The sequence below is a fragment of the Panthera leo genome, chromosome E1 (genome assembly GCF_018350215.1).
Source record: "Panthera leo isolate Ple1 chromosome E1, P.leo_Ple1_pat1.1, whole genome shotgun sequence".
Classification (NCBI taxonomy): Eukaryota; Metazoa; Chordata; class Mammalia; order Carnivora; family Felidae; genus Panthera; species Panthera leo.
In genome coordinates this window covers 55,685,785-55,702,044 of record NC_056692.1, presented here as the reverse complement: position 1 = coordinate 55,702,044, position 16,260 = coordinate 55,685,785, and the positions used below count along the sequence as shown (strand labels likewise).

The 16,260-nt window shown below is 55.2% G+C and overlaps 2 protein-coding genes across 3 annotated transcripts in view; one reads left to right on the top strand and one right to left on the bottom strand.

The window, feature by feature from the left end:
* Positions 1 to 9,319: 9,319 nt before the first annotated feature.
* Positions 9,320 to 15,382, top strand: GALK1 (galactokinase 1). 2 transcript variants are annotated; one of them, XM_042915516.1, is made up of 9 exons: positions 9,320 to 9,384; positions 9,777 to 9,951; positions 10,867 to 11,056; positions 11,463 to 11,582; positions 11,770 to 11,905; positions 12,030 to 12,211; positions 14,676 to 14,826; positions 14,926 to 15,088; positions 15,181 to 15,382. In XM_042915516.1, the coding sequence occupies exons 2-9, from the start codon at positions 9,787 to 9,789 to the stop codon at positions 15,250 to 15,252; spliced, it is 1,179 nt and encodes a 392-aa protein (XP_042771450.1). In that variant the 5' UTR covers positions 9,320 to 9,384; positions 9,777 to 9,786; the 3' UTR covers positions 15,253 to 15,382. The 2 variants fall into 2 exon arrangements, with proteins under 2 accessions (XP_042771450.1, XP_042771449.1); XM_042915515.1 differs by lacking the exon at positions 9,320 to 9,384 and having other exon boundaries at positions 9,737 to 9,951.
* A 101-nt stretch (positions 15,383 to 15,483) lies between these two features.
* The window catches only part of ITGB4 (integrin subunit beta 4), a 29,611-nt gene continuing 28,834 nt past the window's right edge, over positions 15,484 to 16,260 (bottom strand). The window contains exons 40-41 of the mRNA XM_042915518.1: positions 16,065 to 16,175; positions 15,484 to 15,957 (exon numbers count right to left, since the gene is read on the bottom strand). Coding sequence (XP_042771452.1) covers positions 15,818 to 15,957; positions 16,065 to 16,175 — 251 coding nt within the window. The 3' untranslated portion in view covers positions 15,484 to 15,817. The remainder of the gene's footprint in view (positions 15,958 to 16,064; positions 16,176 to 16,260) is intronic.

Genomic DNA, 16,260 nt, shown 5'->3' with positions numbered 1-16,260 from the left:
CTTCATTTGAATTGATAACATCTATTTCACAAATAAAACTTTTTGTGGGGAAATGCCCGGAAAGTTTGCCTTCTGACTCAGCTGGGGGGGGGGGAAGGGGGGGGATGCATTCAGAAAGGACAGGCAGACCCCCTTTTGAAAGGTGTCACAGTTTGCTCAAGGCTGCAGATTTGTGCCTGTTGAGCCTGTGGATTAATGGTGCATTTCTTGACTGTCGATGGATTTGATTAGGCCAGACCCGTTGAGGGCCGGAAGTGTCCGCATCCTGCACGGGCTCTGACTACCAGGAGATCTTGAACCAAGCTGTTTATTGCCCTTGTCCTGAAGCCCTCAGCCTGGCCAAAAGCCAGGTCCACCCTGGTGAGGTAGCCCCCATTGCTTTTCCTCCACACCTGTTTGTCCTTGCATTCCCCTTTTTCCCTGCTAGGCTAATAGTAATTATGGACCTGTGGGCCCTTGTTTCTAAGTCTGAAATAATCCCTGCTTCATCCTTAAACTGGTATGTGTAAAACCAGATGATTTATTCAACATGTAGAAATTACACTCTATTTACAAGATTTAAGGTGGTGGGGTGCCTGGGTGGCTCAGTCAGTTGAGCGTCCCAGCTTCGGCTCAGGTCATGATCTCAAGGTTCGGGAGTTCGAGCCCGGCATCGGTCTCTGTGCTGACAGCTTGGAGCCTGGAGCCTGCTTTGGATTCTGTGTCTCCCTTTCTCTACCCCTTCCCCTCTCATCCTCTGTCTCTCAAAGATGAATAAACGTTAAAAAAAAAAAAAAAAAAAAACGGGCCCCTGGGTGGCTCAATCAGTTGAGCGTCCGACTTCAGCTCAGGTCATGATCTCACAGTCCGTGAGTTCGAGCCCCACATCGGGCTCTGTGCTGACAGCTCAGAGCCTGGAGCCTGCTTCAAATTCTGTCTCCCTCTTCTCTGCCCCTCCCCCACTCATGCTCTGTCAAAAATGAACATTAAAACAAAATAAAAACTGCAAAGTTTAAGGTAGTATGAAAACAGAGGCAAGCACTTCAAACCCAACTTACTTAAATATATCTTAAGTTTCCTTGTTTATTTTTTGAGAGCGTGCAAGTGGGCCAGGGACAAAGAGGAGGGGGAGGAGAGAGAGTCCCAACCAGGCTCTGCACTGTTGGCCAACGGACTCAAACAACTGTGAGATCGTGACCTGAGCCGAAATCCAGCTGGATGGATGTTCAAGCCACTGAGCTACCCAGGTGCCCCAAACCCAGCTTATTTACAGAGATCTGCCCTTAGACAAATAGCTAACTGGGTCGTCCTCACACTTCAGCGAGAAGGAAGGACAGATCCGGGAGAGGCCAGCAATGGCCACCCCATACCCCTTGCAGGGGCTTCCCAGCCAGGGAGGCTCAGAGTGTAGGGAAACAAGCTCTGAGCTAACTGGCTGGACTGGAAATTGACTCTTTTCCACTCAGTTCCTCAGTCATTCCTCAGCTTTCTCCCCGGGGCTCTCCCTAGCTGGCTCCTTGCAAGCACTGCCTCCTGCCTGGCGGTGGGCATGGGGGCTGGGGCCTGTGCAGCGCTTGGAAAGCAGGCCCCTTCTGGATCACTTTCAGGTAGAGTAGCAGAGGGTAGACACAGTCCAGTCAGCTGTCTGCCAGTGGCTCAGCAGGAAACTTGGCCTCGCCCTTCGTTTCCCACAAGACGGGGCCAGCCTGTGTCCGGGGCAACAGCAGAGGGGGCCAGAGAGCAGAACCTCAGGCCTGTGGCCAGCCCAGCCCGCCAACGGGGAAGGGCGAGGTGTGGTTTTCACCACACCCGTCCGCAGCTGTCTCACTGGTGGTGCTGTGGTCTACTGGGCATGAGAATCTTGAGCCCCCACCCTGAGCCTCCGGTCCCCACCCCTGCCTCCCCGTCCCTTGGGTTGGGAGTGCTTCACCGTCACCCCACTGTGGCCATCACAGCCTGCTTTCCCTCGGCCCTGACACTGAGGCACGGACCGAAGAACACCGCTGAGCTGGCTGTGCCGTGCCTGGGCCCCACGGCCTCTTCCTCCCTCAGCCCAGTGGTGGTCCCACCTGCCCCCGTTGGGCATTCCTCAGGGGGAGTCCGTCCAGCTGGGCCTGGCTTTGGTCGGCAACTTCAGCACAGGCAGCTGGCCGTCTAGCTGCCTTCCTGAGGACAAGGCTAGGGGAAGGAAGGAAGGGCCAAGTCCCTGCCCAGGCTGCTAGCCCAAATCCCGCAGCACCCCCACGGAGAAGGCTAAAAATGCCCCCTTGGGCCAGATGGCCGGCCTTTTGGCTCCCTGACCCCTTTGTCACCTCTTTGTCAGCACGTGTGGGGAATGAGCAAGGTTGTAGATTGAGGTGATGCAGCTGGGTCAGCTTGGAGTTTACACAGAAGAAGGCTGTGCCGTGAGGTGGAGCCAGGGCCTGGTGTCCTGCCCCCCTGGGGGGTGTCTGCTCCCCGTGGCTCTGTTAATTGCCCAGCAGCCCCCTGGCGGTGAGGGATCCCACCTGGATACCACCATTGTTCCCAGCAGGATCATGGAACTTCTCTGGGATGTGCCCCTTGCCTGAGCATCAGGGGCCAGGACTGTCGGTCAGGCACACCCAGGAGAAGCATGTAGCTTTCTGCCCTGAGCAGAGGACCCTCCTCCACCCCACGTACACCATCACCCTTCTCCATAGAGGAAGCTCAGAGTTCTGCAGTCACCCTCACTACCAGGGAAGCAAGGGCAGGGGCTTTGGTGAGGCTGTGGTCCCTGGAGGGGCTATAAAGCCACACATGACTTGGAAGGGTGCCAGGGACTGGGGTCTTGTCTCCATCCAGTAGCTGCCAACCCTAGTTCAGGAATATATACAGTGGAATGGAGGGTGGGCAGTGCCCAGTGCAAGGTGCAAGAACAGATTGCTGTGGGGCGTCTGGATGGCTCAGTTCGTTAAGCAGCGGTCTTCGGCTCAGGTCATGATCTCACGGTTTGTGAGTTCAAGGCCTGTGTCAGGCTCTGTGCTGACAGCTTTGGATGCTGTTTCTCTCTCTCTCTCTCTCTCTCTCTCTCTCTCTCTCTCTCTCTCTGCCCCTCCCCTGCTCAGCCTCTTGCTCTCTCTTAAAAGCAAACATTAAAAAAATAAAAACATCAAAAAATAAGAAAAGGGTGCCTGGGTGGCACAGTCAGTTAAGCATCAGATTCTTCATCTCGGCTCAGGTCATGATCTCACAGTTCATGAGTTCAGGCCCCTGCACTGTTGGTGCAGAACCTGCTGGGGATTCTGTCTCTCCTTCTCTCTGACCCTTCCCTGCTTGTGCTTGCTTTCTCTTTCTCAAACTTAAAACAAAAACTTAAGAAGAGAGGCCTGCGGCCCTAAGCTGTCCCCTGCATCTTGGGAGTCTGGATTTCTCCCTGGCCATTGGCATGACGGTCATCAGCCTAGAGAACAGGAACTTCAGGGACATGGTGGGGGCACCAAATAAAGATAAGGCCTAAAGCTGGCCCCTCTTAGCGGAAGCATCCAAGGCCAGGGAGGGACAAGAAGCTCCTGGTGCTTTGAAGGAAAGACTTGCTTGTATTTGGAGTTGTGCCTGGCACACAGCAGAAGCTCCAGACGTGTTTGCTGACCAGCCCGGATGGCCTTGGCAGCCCACAGCACAGCTGGCTGGATCTGCTCCTGGCATGGGTGGCAAAGAATGAGCCCAAAGTCCCAAGAGCTTTGGTTACCGGCCTGGCTTCCAAACTGGGAGTGTTCCATGTAGAAACTGGGGCTCCAGTGGTCCCCGAGAACAGCTGCCCCCTCCCGTCCCTTATTAGAATCTGAGCTTTGTGTCTTGACACTTCAGTAAGCAGAAGCTATAGCAGGTCAGGATGCTGCTGGGGACAGGGTGGTAGCTGAGAGGATAGGCTCAGGGTCAGCCAGGCTCAGGTTCAAGGCCCAGCTCCCCCATGTGGATGAGTTTCCGAACCCATCTGTGCTTCCCTATCTGTAAAACGGGAATAAAAGCAGTGTCTAATAGGCTTGAAAGGATTTAATGACATAATCTGTGCAAAGCCTGGTGACTAAAAATATTTGACAGCAGAAGTAAAGGGCACTGACCAATCAGAGCACAGACTGGTAGTAAACAACCAGTACTGCCCTCTGGCTGAGTACAGCCCTGATATCAGGGCTTACCACAAGCTCAGTGTTAGTATTACCAACCTTACAGAAGCTGCTATCATTCATGTTACAGCAGGGCAAAGGGGGTCCAAATCAGAAGATAGGTTAGCCCTCTGGAAACAACCACAAAGAGAAACTCCCAGAATGAGTGAGAGGGTGGCCATCTGCCGAGAGCAAACATTTTCAGAGAAGGTGTCCGTAGATATCAGCATGGGAGATGTGGACCCAAATCCCATCAGGGGTCCAGGCTGTGACTGCAGCAGAGAAGCTAGAGCTACACAGAGCTCAGAGACCCTCAGTCGCATGAAGAAAAACCAAGTCTAAAAAAACTTTTTTGAACATTTATTTATTTTGGGGGCACCTGGGTGGCTCGGTCAGTTGAACGTCCAACTTTGGCTCCGGTCATGATCTCACTGTGCATGGGTTCGAGCCCCACGTCGGGCTCTGTGCTGACAGCTCAGAGCCTGGAGCCTGCTTGGGATTCTGTGTCTTCCTCTCTCTGCCCCTCCCTGGCTCGTACTCTTTCTCTGTCTCTCAAAAATAAATGTGTGTGTGTGTGTGTGTGTGTTTAATGTTTATTTTTGAGAGAGAGAGAGAGAGAGAGAGAGAGAAAGAGAGAGAGCATGAGCAGAGGAAGGGGCAGAGAGAGAGGGAGACACGGAATCCGAAACAGGCTCCAGGCTCTGAGCTGTCAACACATAGCCCGACACTGGGCTCAAACCCACGAACTGTGAGATCACGACCGGAACCAAAATCGGATGCTTAACCGACCGAGCCACCCAGGCGGCCTGAAAAACTGAGTCTAGCAGGAAGGACCCAAAGGCTAAGAACAGCACAGAGACGGACACAGATTCTGGTAGGGAAGAGGCACCTCTAGAGTGCCTGTCTTCAGTCAGGAGCCAGTTCTCACTATCGCCTGGACAGATGTGGGTCAGCAGCCTCTAGGCCTGCCTCAGCCACTGGGCATCTGGCTGGCACCGTGGTATTTCCACCACTGTGGTGGGTATCACTGGCAATTCGGTCACAATACCGCAGTCCCGTGTGACAGATGGCTCTGGCTGTGCTGGTACGAGTGAGTTTTTCAGCCAGTAGAGCAGAGGACAGACCAATAAGGGTGCCACCCCGCCCCGCTCCCACCAATCCTGTGACATCTGGCCAGGAAAGTGGGAGCGAGGGTCAGAGGTCAGAGGCAGACTTCTCCTGAACAAATTTCATGTAACCCGCTAGATGGGCTTCAGAAACAGAGTAAACACATCTTCCAAATAAAATCGATGTTTCAGAGTTCCTCTGCCGAACAAACAGGAACACTTGCCCTTAGATCAAATCCAGGTTCTCTAAGACTGAAACAATACAAAGGACGAGTATAGGGCAAATGGATATGTTTTCAATCAAAGTGAAACAATGGAAATAAAAACAAGGGTGTAGGCCTGGCAGGCATTGGGATCCCTCCTCTCTCTCTCCTTATTTAGAAAGCGTTCCTCCTCCATCCCAGCACTTAGCCAGAGGGGGCCGGATGGTGTCTGCCTCCCACCCAGAGCAGGAGAGCCTGGGGCTTTTATCTGGCCAATTGCACACAGGAGAGTCCACTGATGTCTGTTGAATTAATGGATGACTGATAACAACAGCAAATATTTATTCTGTGCTTACCAGTGCCAGGTGCTAGGCTGGGCACTTTATGAAAATGATCTCATTCAGTTCCTTTTTATAACCGTTTGTTGGGAGGAATCGCTAGCCCCCATTGTGCAGATGAGAAACTGAGGCTCAGGTGCAGTCATCTGCCTGCGATCGTAAGAGCAGAGATTTGGGCTCAGGACTGTTGGGTGTCAGAGCTCAGGTGGGTAAAGCATTCGCAGAGAAGCGGTTGCCTGGTCCCACACGTCTCTGAGAGTGGTGCCTGGATGGGAGGCATGGTTTATGAGTTTAATCCCATTTCAGCCAGCCCCAAGGGCCACTCATTGTCTTGTCTTTTGTTTTGCCTACGCTAAAAAAGGCTTTACTGAGGAGCGCTCAAAGGGAGCAGGCCAGCAGATGGAATTTGGGATAGTTTCATTTCCCAAGTTGTTTTTGTTTTTTATAATAGAGAGAGCAAGCATGAGCAGGGGAGAGGGGCAAAGGGAGAGAGAGAGCCTTTGCGTGGAGCCTATTTAAGCGTTTATTTAATTAGATATTTAATTATTCATTTAAGTAATCTTTACACCCAAGGTGGGGGCTCAATCCTACGACTCTCGGATCATGACCTGAGCCTAAATAAAGAGATGCTTAACTGACTGAACCACCCAGGTGCCCCCCAAGGTTTTTTTTTAAAAAGCAGCTTTTATTGAGGGGTGCCTGGCTGACTCAGTCAAAAGAACACTCGACTCTTGATCTAACGATTGTGAGTTCAAGCCCCACGTTGGGTGTAGAGATTACTTAAATGAAAAAATAAATTTAGGGGTGCCTGGGTGGCTCAGTTGGTTAAGCGTCTGACTTCGGCTCGGGTCATGATCTCACAGTTCAGGAGTTCGAGCCCCACGTCGGGTTCTGTGCTGACAGCTCAGAGCCTGGAGCCTGCTTCGGATTCTGTGTCTCCCTCTGTCTCTGCCCACCCCCACCCCCACCCCCACCCCCAGCTGGTGCTCTGTCTCTGTCTTTCTCAAAAATAAACATTAAAAAAAATTAAAAAAAACAGCTTTATTGAGATACATTACACATATCATACAATTCACCCATTCCAAGTATAAAATTCAGTGGTTTTAGTATATTTGAAGATCTGTGCAACCATCACCACGGGCAATTTTAGAACACTTTCCACACCACAAAGAGAACTCGGTACCCTTGGTTATCACTCTTTATCCCCTCCATTTCCCTCAGCCCTAAGCAACAACTAATCTCCTTTCTGTCTCTGCAGATTTGCCTACTCTGAACATTGTGTGTATCTGGAATCATACAACTTGTGGTCTTTTGTGACTAGCTTCCGGCCTTTGCCACGCGTTCAAGGTTCAACCATGTAGTTCCATACTGTGTACCAGCACTTCACTGTTTTTATGCCTGAGCAAAATTCATTGTTATGGACATGCCACATTCTCTTTATCCATTTATCGCTTTGGGTTGTTAACATCTTTTTTTTTTTTTTTTAAGTTTATATATTTATTTATTTTTTAGTAATCTCTACACCCAATGTGGAGCTCGAACTCATGACCCCAATATCAAGAGTCGCATGCTCCTCCAACTGAGCCAGCCAAGCGCCCTCACTTGTTACCACCTTTTGGCTAATGTGAATAGTCCTACCATGAGCATTAATGTAGAAGTTTTGTGTGGACCTATGTTTTTTGTTTTTTTTTTTAATGTTTATTTATTTTTGAAAGGCGCGGGGGAGGGGCAGAGACAGAGAGAGAGGGACAGAGGATCTGAAGCAGGTTCCGCGTTGACAGCAGTGAGTCGGATGCCAGGCTGGAACCCACGAACCGTGAGATCATGACCTGAGCCGAAGTCCAGACGCTCAACCGACAGAGACACCCAGGCGCCCCTGGACCTACGTTTTCAATTCTCTTGTGTACGTACTTAGGAGTGAAATTCCTGGGTCACATGGGCACTCTATGTTGAGCATTTGGTGGAAATGCTTAACTGTTTTACATTCCCACCAGAGACTGAGGATTCTGATTTCCCCACATTCTCAGCAACATTGCTGTAATTGCTGTTGTCTTTCATTTTGGCCATACTAATGGGTGTGAAATAGCACCTCATTGTGCTTTTGGTTTACATTTCCTTAATGCTAATGATGTTGAGCACCTTTTCATGTGCTTATTGGCCATTTGTAATCTTCTTGGGGAAAACGTTCAAGTCGTTTGCCTATTTTAAATTTATTTGTCTTTTTTGAGTTGTAGGAGTTCTTTATATGTTCTTGATACAAGGCCCTTAAATATATGATTTGCAAATATTTTCTCCCATTCTGTGGGTTGTCTTTTTACTTTCTTCATTGTGTCCTTCGACGCAGGAAAGTATCTTATTTTGATGAAGTACAACTTACCTATCTTCCTTTTATCTCTTGTGCTTTTGGTGTCATATCAAAAAAGCCACTGCCGAGGTCACAAAGATTTATCCCTATATTTATTTCTAGAAGTTTTCAGAGCTGCCTTTTAAAATTTTTCTTAAAAAAAAATTTATTTTATTTTAGAGAGAGAGCACGCAAACAGGAGGGGGGGGGGAGGGAGAGAGAGAATGTTAAGCAGGCTCCACGCTGAGCTTGGAGGCTCGATCCCTCGACCCTGGAATCAGAACCTGAGTGGAAATCAAGAGTTGGAGGCTCAACTGACTGAGCCGCCCAGGCACCCCCAGAGCTGCATTTTTTTTTTTTAATTGAGGTGTACATAACATACAGTGTTATATTAGTTTCAGGTGTACAACATAATGATTCAACAATTCCATACATTACTCTGGGCTCATCATGGTGAGTATCAGAGATGCATTTTATTTTTTTATTTTTTTAAATTTTTTTTAACGTTTTTTATTTATTTTTGGGACAGAGAGAGACAGAGCATGAACGGGGGAGGGGCAGAGAGAGAGGGAGACACAGAATCGGAAACAGGCTCCAGGCTCCGAGCCATCAGCCCAGAGCCTGACGCGGGGCTCCAACTCACGGACCGCGAGATCGTGAGATCGTGACCTGGCTGAAGTCGGTCGCTTAACCGACTGCGCCACCCAGGCGCCCCAGAGATGCATTTTAAATGCACTACTCCACTCTTTGGGCAACCCCCCCAGCAGACCCCAAGCTCTAAACCTGGCCACAACTCTCCACAAAGCCCCCCACCCTAGTCCCAAATAGGCTGCTCACATTTCAGCATTTCTGCTTCACGGTTTCATATAGATGCAAATGTGCACAGGCGTCCAGGCAGGGACAGCTTGAAGGTTCAGGACGCAAGCTGGTGAAAGAGGCGGTGGTGAGTGTCAGATGCTGGGTCCAAGGCTCAGGACTGAGGAAGCACCTGCTGGGGCCAACAGCCCCACCTACCTTGGCAGCCCCGGTAGGTCCTTCCAGTGGAGGCTGGGGCCACTGCTGTCCAACTGCCACTCCTTCCTCCTTCCGTTGCTAGCAGTTATGACAGCGGGGCCACTATACAAAAGGGCCTGTAGAAAGCGACTCCCTGGTCACCACCCAAACTTGGCTTTCCTCGTCTCAATTTACGCATCGTGCCAGGCCACCCTCTCAGAGACCCAAGATCAGGGTCTGATGACCTCTCGCGGCGGCAGGACTCTAGGACCTGGGAGAGCCCTTTGGGAAATTCAGGTCGGCCGGATGCCAGCCCTGCTCCTCTGGCTGTGGGTGAATGGCCTGGCCGGTGCTGGTAGCAGAGAAAGGGGCACCAGGGCCGGGGAAGGGCAGCTCAGATCTTCCAGTCCGGCCAATACCACTCGAGTGGGCACCCGCCGGTCTCTTCCAAAGTCCGCCGCCCGCCGCGGCGGGGGTGTGGGGAAGATCCTTCCGCGGCGGGGGTGTAGGGGAGATCCCAACCCCGAGCGCCCAGCAGGTGGCTTGGGCCGCGAGGCGCGCGGGGGCGGGCCCGGCGCGGCGGGGGCGGGAGGAGGCCTGCGGTGGGGGCGGGGGGCGCGTGCAGGAATGCGCGCCGCCCCCGCGCGGCCCCGCCCCGGGCATCCCGCGCCGACCTGGCCTCGCTGCAGGGTGAGCATCATGGCCGCTTGGAGACAGCCCCAGGCCGGGGAGCTGCTGGCCGAGGCCCGTAGAGCGTTCCGGGAGGAGTTCGGGGCCGAGCCCGAGCTGGCGGTGTCGGCGCCGGGCCGCGTCAACCTGATCGGGGAGCACACGGACTACAACCAGGGCCTGGTGCTGCCCATGGTGAGGGGCCGGGCGGGGAGCCTCGAGCCTCCCCAGCGGCAGGGCCGGCCTTAGGCGCGCGGGGAGGTGCCCGGTCCCTGCGTGGATGTTGGGCGGCCGCGCCAAACTTTAGCCCTCCTGCCCCGGGTTTGGGGGACGAGCACGTCGGAGAGACCCGGGGACGGGGTATTTCCCACGTTGGAAGGGAGGAAGCGGGGGATCCGCGAGGAAGTAGGCTAGGAGGGGGTGTGCCGGCGCCTCTTCGCTCAAGCCCGCCCTCTGTGGACGTGATCCTCCCCATCACGCTGGGAGCCACCTCAACTTGTGCGGCTCCAGTGTGGCTTGCGGAATGGGGGCGCTTCGGGGCTTTGGCTTCCGGGGGCCCCAAACGCAGACCTGGGGGAACTAGCCTCAGACCTCCTGGTCCTACCCGTTCGGGAGGAAACTGAGGCCCAGAGAGGGTCAGTGATCTGCTTAAGGTCACACAGCTGGTTCTTGGTGGGGCTGGAGTCAGGCCTCTCAGCTCTTTCCACCTGGTGCGGCTTGGCCAGCGAGCGGGTACAGTGCACCTGAGACCACTCCATAATGGGAACGCATCAGTTGGAGCTCCTCTTACTCTCTAATCCTGCTCCGTGCCCCACAGCCGGGAGCCCATATTCAGGGCAGAGTCCGGGTCTACACTTCTGCAGCACTGGCCCTGCCCCCCCCCCCTCCCCCCAAGACCCAAGGGCAGAACCCAAGCCCCCAGGGCCAGCTCAGCACTCAGGTTCTTCCCTGAGACCCCCCCCCCCCCCCCCCCCCCCGCCAATTCCTTCCTGTTGAGCCTTAAAAGGAATCTGTCTGAAACTTTTTATTTCTCAGAACTTTAGTATCAGAGAAGCCTCATCCATGGGTCGCCTGGCAAAAGCTTTACATACCCCCTGTCTTTCCTGCCAGGCGCTGGAGCTTGTGACTGTGCTGGTGGGCAGCCCCCGGGCAGACGGCCTTGTCTCCCTCCTGACCACCTCCGAAGATGCTGATGAGCCCCGGCGGCTCCAATTTCCACTGCCCACAGCCCAGCGGTCACTGGAGCCCGGGACCCCCCGCTGGGCCAACTATGTCAAGGGAGTGATTCAGCACTACCCAGGTATGGGGACTAGGGCTGAGTCAAGTTCATGCTGGTAGTATAGGAGCACCACCTCTCAGCTGCAAAGCTCCTTAGCTCATCTAATCCACCATGGGGTAACGTATAGGGGAGGGTATCCCTGTTTTACCCAGGATGAAACTGATACCCTGAGAGGTTCCAGAACTTGTCCTGAGCTGCCCATTTTATGATTAGCGGAGCCAGGATTCAAACCCTACCTGTTGGCCTCCAGAGCCCTAAACCAGGAGGAGAGTTGGGAAGACTGTGTCCCAGGAACCTCAGGGTAGGAGGATGGAGACACAGCCCTGGAAGCAGCTCTCAGGCACTGCCTCCCTGCATGACAAAATACGTGCCCTCCGTGGGCCCGTCCTCCCAGATGGCCCATCTTACCATCACCCATTCTTTCCAGCTGCTCCCCTCCCTGGCTTCAGTGCAGTGGTGGTCAGCTCAGTGCCCCTGGGGGGCGGGCTGTCCAGCTCGGCGTCCCTGGAAGTGGCCACATACACTTTCCTGCAGCAGCTCTGCCCAGGTACTTCCTAGACCCCAGCCTTCCTTCCCTGAGGTTTCCTTGTCAGAGATTGTTCCTCGACTGTGGCTTCCGGAGGAGGGTGGGGAATCGCTCTGGCGTGTCCTTGGAGGTCCCGCTGCTCCCATTTGCCCACTCCCACGTGCCCCCCTCCCGGGCCCCAGCCTCCTCACCTCCCCCTGTGCCGCAGACTCCGGGTCCATAGCTGCCCGGGCTCAGGTGTGTCAGCGGGCCGAACACAGCTTCGCAGGGGTGCCCTGTGGCATCATGGACCAGCTCATCGCACTGCTGGGGCAGAAAGGCCACGCGCTGCTCATTGACTGCAGGTCAGGGGCTCCCCTTGTACCCTCCCACCTCGTCACGAGGAGCTTCTGGGTGGAGCGTGCCCACCGCCTGGTGTGGCAAGCAGACACTTGGGCTTGTCATCTCCCCACTCCAACTCCATGCCAGGTCCCTGGAGACAAGCCTGGTGCCGCTGTCAGAACCCAAGCTGGCCGTGCTCATCACCAATTCCAACGTCCGCCACTCGCTGGGCTCCAGCGAGTACCCTCTGCGGCGGCGCCAGTGTGAAGAAGTGGCCCGGGCGCTGGGCAAGGAGAGCCTTCGAGAGGTGCAGCTGGAGGAGCTGGAGGGTGAGAGCTGGCTGGGCATCCTGTGGGGCTGCCAGGCCCTTGACGCGGGCTTGACCCTCCTGTCTACCCCCTCCTCTCCGGGGGCCTGTGCTGTGCTCTGCCCACTCCCCCTAAGACTGCAGACCTAGGGCTCCAACCTCAGCAGGGCTGCTGAAGTCCTAACGTTGTTCTTTCTAATAGGAGGATTACGTTTCTGCTGTGGAAAATGTAGGAAAACACACAGAGGAAGACAGTGAGCTAGAGGGCCACCACCCAGGGATAGCCACCGCTAACACCGCCAGTGTTTCTCTACATCTGCGTTTACAAAGTTCAGGATAGGCCATACGGTCACTTGCTTTCTCTTTTACTACCATCTTAAGCCCTTTCCTGTGCCATTAGGGGCACTTCATCAGCAAGGCTTCTAACACTGCAGCGTACAGGTGTGTCATAAGTTAATCATTTTCTAATAATCCCGTGATGCGGCGGTGAATGTTTTCGTGCAAGGGAGTCTCTCTCATTATCTTCTTAGAAGTAGATTCTTAGGCGTAAGATTGCAGAGTCAAAAGGTGCAGGTATTTTAAAGGTTCATGATACACGTGGCCAGGAAGATAGGATATGTAATAGTTTGAGGGTCAAATACCATCTCGCTCCGTCATACCTGCGGGGCAGATAAGTCTTATTACGTTCATCGTTTTGGATGAGGAAGCTACAGTAAGTGGCGGTGCTGAGATTCAAACCAGGCATGTAACCCCCCATAGCCCGTACTCTCAGCCACGGGGCCAGGCTGCTGGCTTTGGGAGTTGTGTCCTCTCTGGCAGTGTGCGGGTGCCCATTTGGAGGACACTGGCCGGCCTGGTGGGACCAGCTTGTCCTTCTTGGTGACCTGTCATGTTCACACCTGCCCCACCTGCTCTGTGTAGGTGACCTTATTGGAGGTGTTCACGCTTGAACACTTTGGCCGTCCCTCCTCTCCACTGTATCCCTTCCCCACCACTCCTGGGGTGTGTGTGGTGGGGGGGTCTCCCCCAACCTTGGAAACAGTGCTGTCCTTTGCCTTCTCCAGAGTCTTGTGCCAGAAGCCCTGTTTTCCCTCCTTCCTGTCCTCTGCCTGGCTCTTCCCCTTTTGCTTGGAAACCTGGTCGGTTTTCTTCTCTTCTAGAATTGAGTCTTTTTCCTGTGCTCATCTTGGAAGAAGACCTAATGCTTTTGGCCCCCATTTTCTCAACTCCACTCACTTCTCCGTCCTCTCGGTCGGCCTGCCCCTTGCTCCTGCCGCCGGACACAGCAGTGCTCCCGGGGGGTTCCCCGCACACACCCACAGCCTGCATTCCCTCCCCCTCAGCGGCCCCCGCTCTCTCACAGTCCTGTTGTGTGTGCCTGCCCCAGGCTTTGTCCTCAGTGCACAGCCCCAGCCACCATTGCTCCGCTTACGACTCAGACAGGAGCCTGCAGCCCCTTGCTTTCCCGCCTGGAGCCACCACCCCCCCCCCCCCGCCCCCCGGCCCCTTTTCCACCTGCGGTCCTGGAGCCTCCACCTGATTCCCAAGGGAACTCATCATCCTTTGTCCCCCATAGGCTTCTCCTACTTAGCTCCCCTTATCTGTGATTTCCTCACCCTTGTCACTTCTGTTTGAAACCTCAGTCTCTTGTGTCCTCACTACCCCCCCCCCCCCCCCCAGTCTCCAATCTCTGTTCCTTCTGTTCCCTCCATTCCTTCTTCCCCCACATCAGGCCCCTCGTTGGTTTCTGACTGTTTCACAACTGCTATCTGGGTTCCTGCTTCTCCCAGCTTGGGCCCTCTGCCCTAGGCAGTCACTTTTGTCCACCAGAGCTCAGCTCCAGCCCTTCCCTGCTCCAAAACCTGTGTGGCATCCAGAATTAAGTAGCAGAGTCCCCCGGTACCCTGGGCTGCCGCTACCGACTCGGCTTGCTCTCCCCACCTCAGCGTTAGCCAGCAGGATAGCCTACTCTTGGTGGGCCCTGTGCCCTGCCTCTTGATCTTTGCCTGGGCTGTACCCCAACTCTGGAGCCCCAGCTCTCGGGGGCTCCACTGATGCTCCAGCATAAACAGCGGCAGGATTTCTTCTCCCTCTTGTGCCACTGTGGACTCCTGTGTCCCCCTCACCTTGGAAGCACCAAGAGTCTGGGGCTTACCCTGTTGTTTATTGAGCACCCACTGTGCACCGGGCACTCTGCTGGCATGTTGCCCAATCAGTGCATAGCGGGTCCCAGAGAGTGACATAGGGGTCCCATCTTATAGGTGAGGAGGAAAGGCTCCAAACTTTAGTCACCAATGCCAGGTTCTGCTTACAGCTCTGTCAGAACCAGGTTTAAGACTGGAGGCTCCTCCCCTCCCCCCCCCCCCCCGCCACCTCCACCCCTACCCCTGCCTGCTAGCCTCATCACCCTGGTGCCCCCATCCCTCCATCTGCACGGGCCCAGAGGTGGTGGGGTGGCAGGTCTGCTGACCCCTTTCCCTTCCCAGCTGGCAGAGAGCTGGTGAGCAAGGAGGGTTTCCGGCGGGCACGACATGTCGTGGGCGAGATCCGGCGCACGGCCCAGGCCGCGGCTGCCCTGAGCCGCGGAGACTACAGAGCCTTTGGCCGCCTCATGGTAGAGAGTCACCACTCGCTCAGGTGAGGACTCCTGGGTGCCTGTATCTTCCAGGCACAGGCTGTCCCCAGGGCAGGGTGGGACCAGGCCTAGGCCCGCCCTCTCCTGTATCCTCTCTGCAGGGATGACTATGAGGTGAGCTGCCCCGAGCTCGACCAGCTCGTCGAGGCCGCGCTGTCAGCACCTGGGGTTTACGGCAGCCGCATGACTGGCGGTGGCTTCGGTGGCTGCACCGTGACCCTGCTGGAGGCTGCCTCCGTTCCCCAGGCCATGCAGCACATACAGGTGGGTGGGTGCCGGTGCCTGCGGGTGGGAGGGATGGAGAAAGGGCTTCCCAGGGCCCTGCCACGCTTAGACCCCACCTGCCTCTCCCCTAGGAGCAGTACAGCGGCACCGCCACCTTCTACCTCTCTCAGGCGGCCGACGGTGCCAAGGTGCTGCACTGGTGAGGCCCTCCCCGGGACAGCACCCGGTGGGCATGGGGCCTGCCAGGCAGCACGTCACGAAGCTCCAGGCCTCTGGCGCCTCTTGCCCTCTGCATCTGGGTGCTCAATAAACTTGTGCCTCCCATCACGATAACCCGCCTGCCTCTAGAGGTGGGTGTGTGCTTGGGGATCAGAGAAGCGTGTGTCAGAACCGCTCGCCCGCTCTGTACTGGCACTCCCTGGAAGAACAGACAGGGCAGAGCCAAGCGGTAGCAAAATCTTTTATTAAGTGCAGAGCAAAGCCGGGTCCTTGTCATGCTGGTCCCAGCTCTTTGGTTACGCACAAACGGGCTTGGGCCTGGGGTAAGGGAGTAGTGGCCAGAAGGGCCATCTGGGACCTCTGCTCCCTTCATGCCTCCCAGAGGACACCTACCCTCTGCTCCGTAGCCAGACGTGCTGGCCCTGTGATCAGCATGGGGGTGTGCTGGGCTGCGAGGGGTCCGAGGTTGGAGTAGCTGAGGCAGAGCCAGGAGGAGGAGGCAGGGTGGGGGCCCAGGTTCCAGGACACTGTCGGGTAGGGGTGGGGGGCTCAGGTCTGGAAGAACTGTTGGTCCACCTGGGTACTGAGGGTTCCACTGGTGGTCAGTGTCTGGCTCACAAACTCCTGGGTCACATGGCGGGTGAGGGAGCCACCTGCTTCCAGGCGTTGGGACCCCAGGGTGAGTCCATCTGCAGGGGAAAAAGCACTGAAGGACCCTGCCTGGGTCCCTGTCTGTCCTGCTCTGTTAGCGCTGTGCTCCCCCACGAGAACTAGGATCCCCTGCCCAGCGACTCACCCAGGAAGAAAGGCTCGGTTGTGCTGGTGTGGGTGGTGGTGATGCTGCTGTACTCGCCTGGCAGCTGGTGCTGGAAGAGCCCGGGGTGGCTGCCCAGTTGAGGAAAAGGGCCTGGCATGGGCAGATGAGCGCCAGTCAGGGATGGTGCCAGGAGAAGATGTGGCCGGAGAAGGGGTAGGGGTGAAGAATGGGCAAG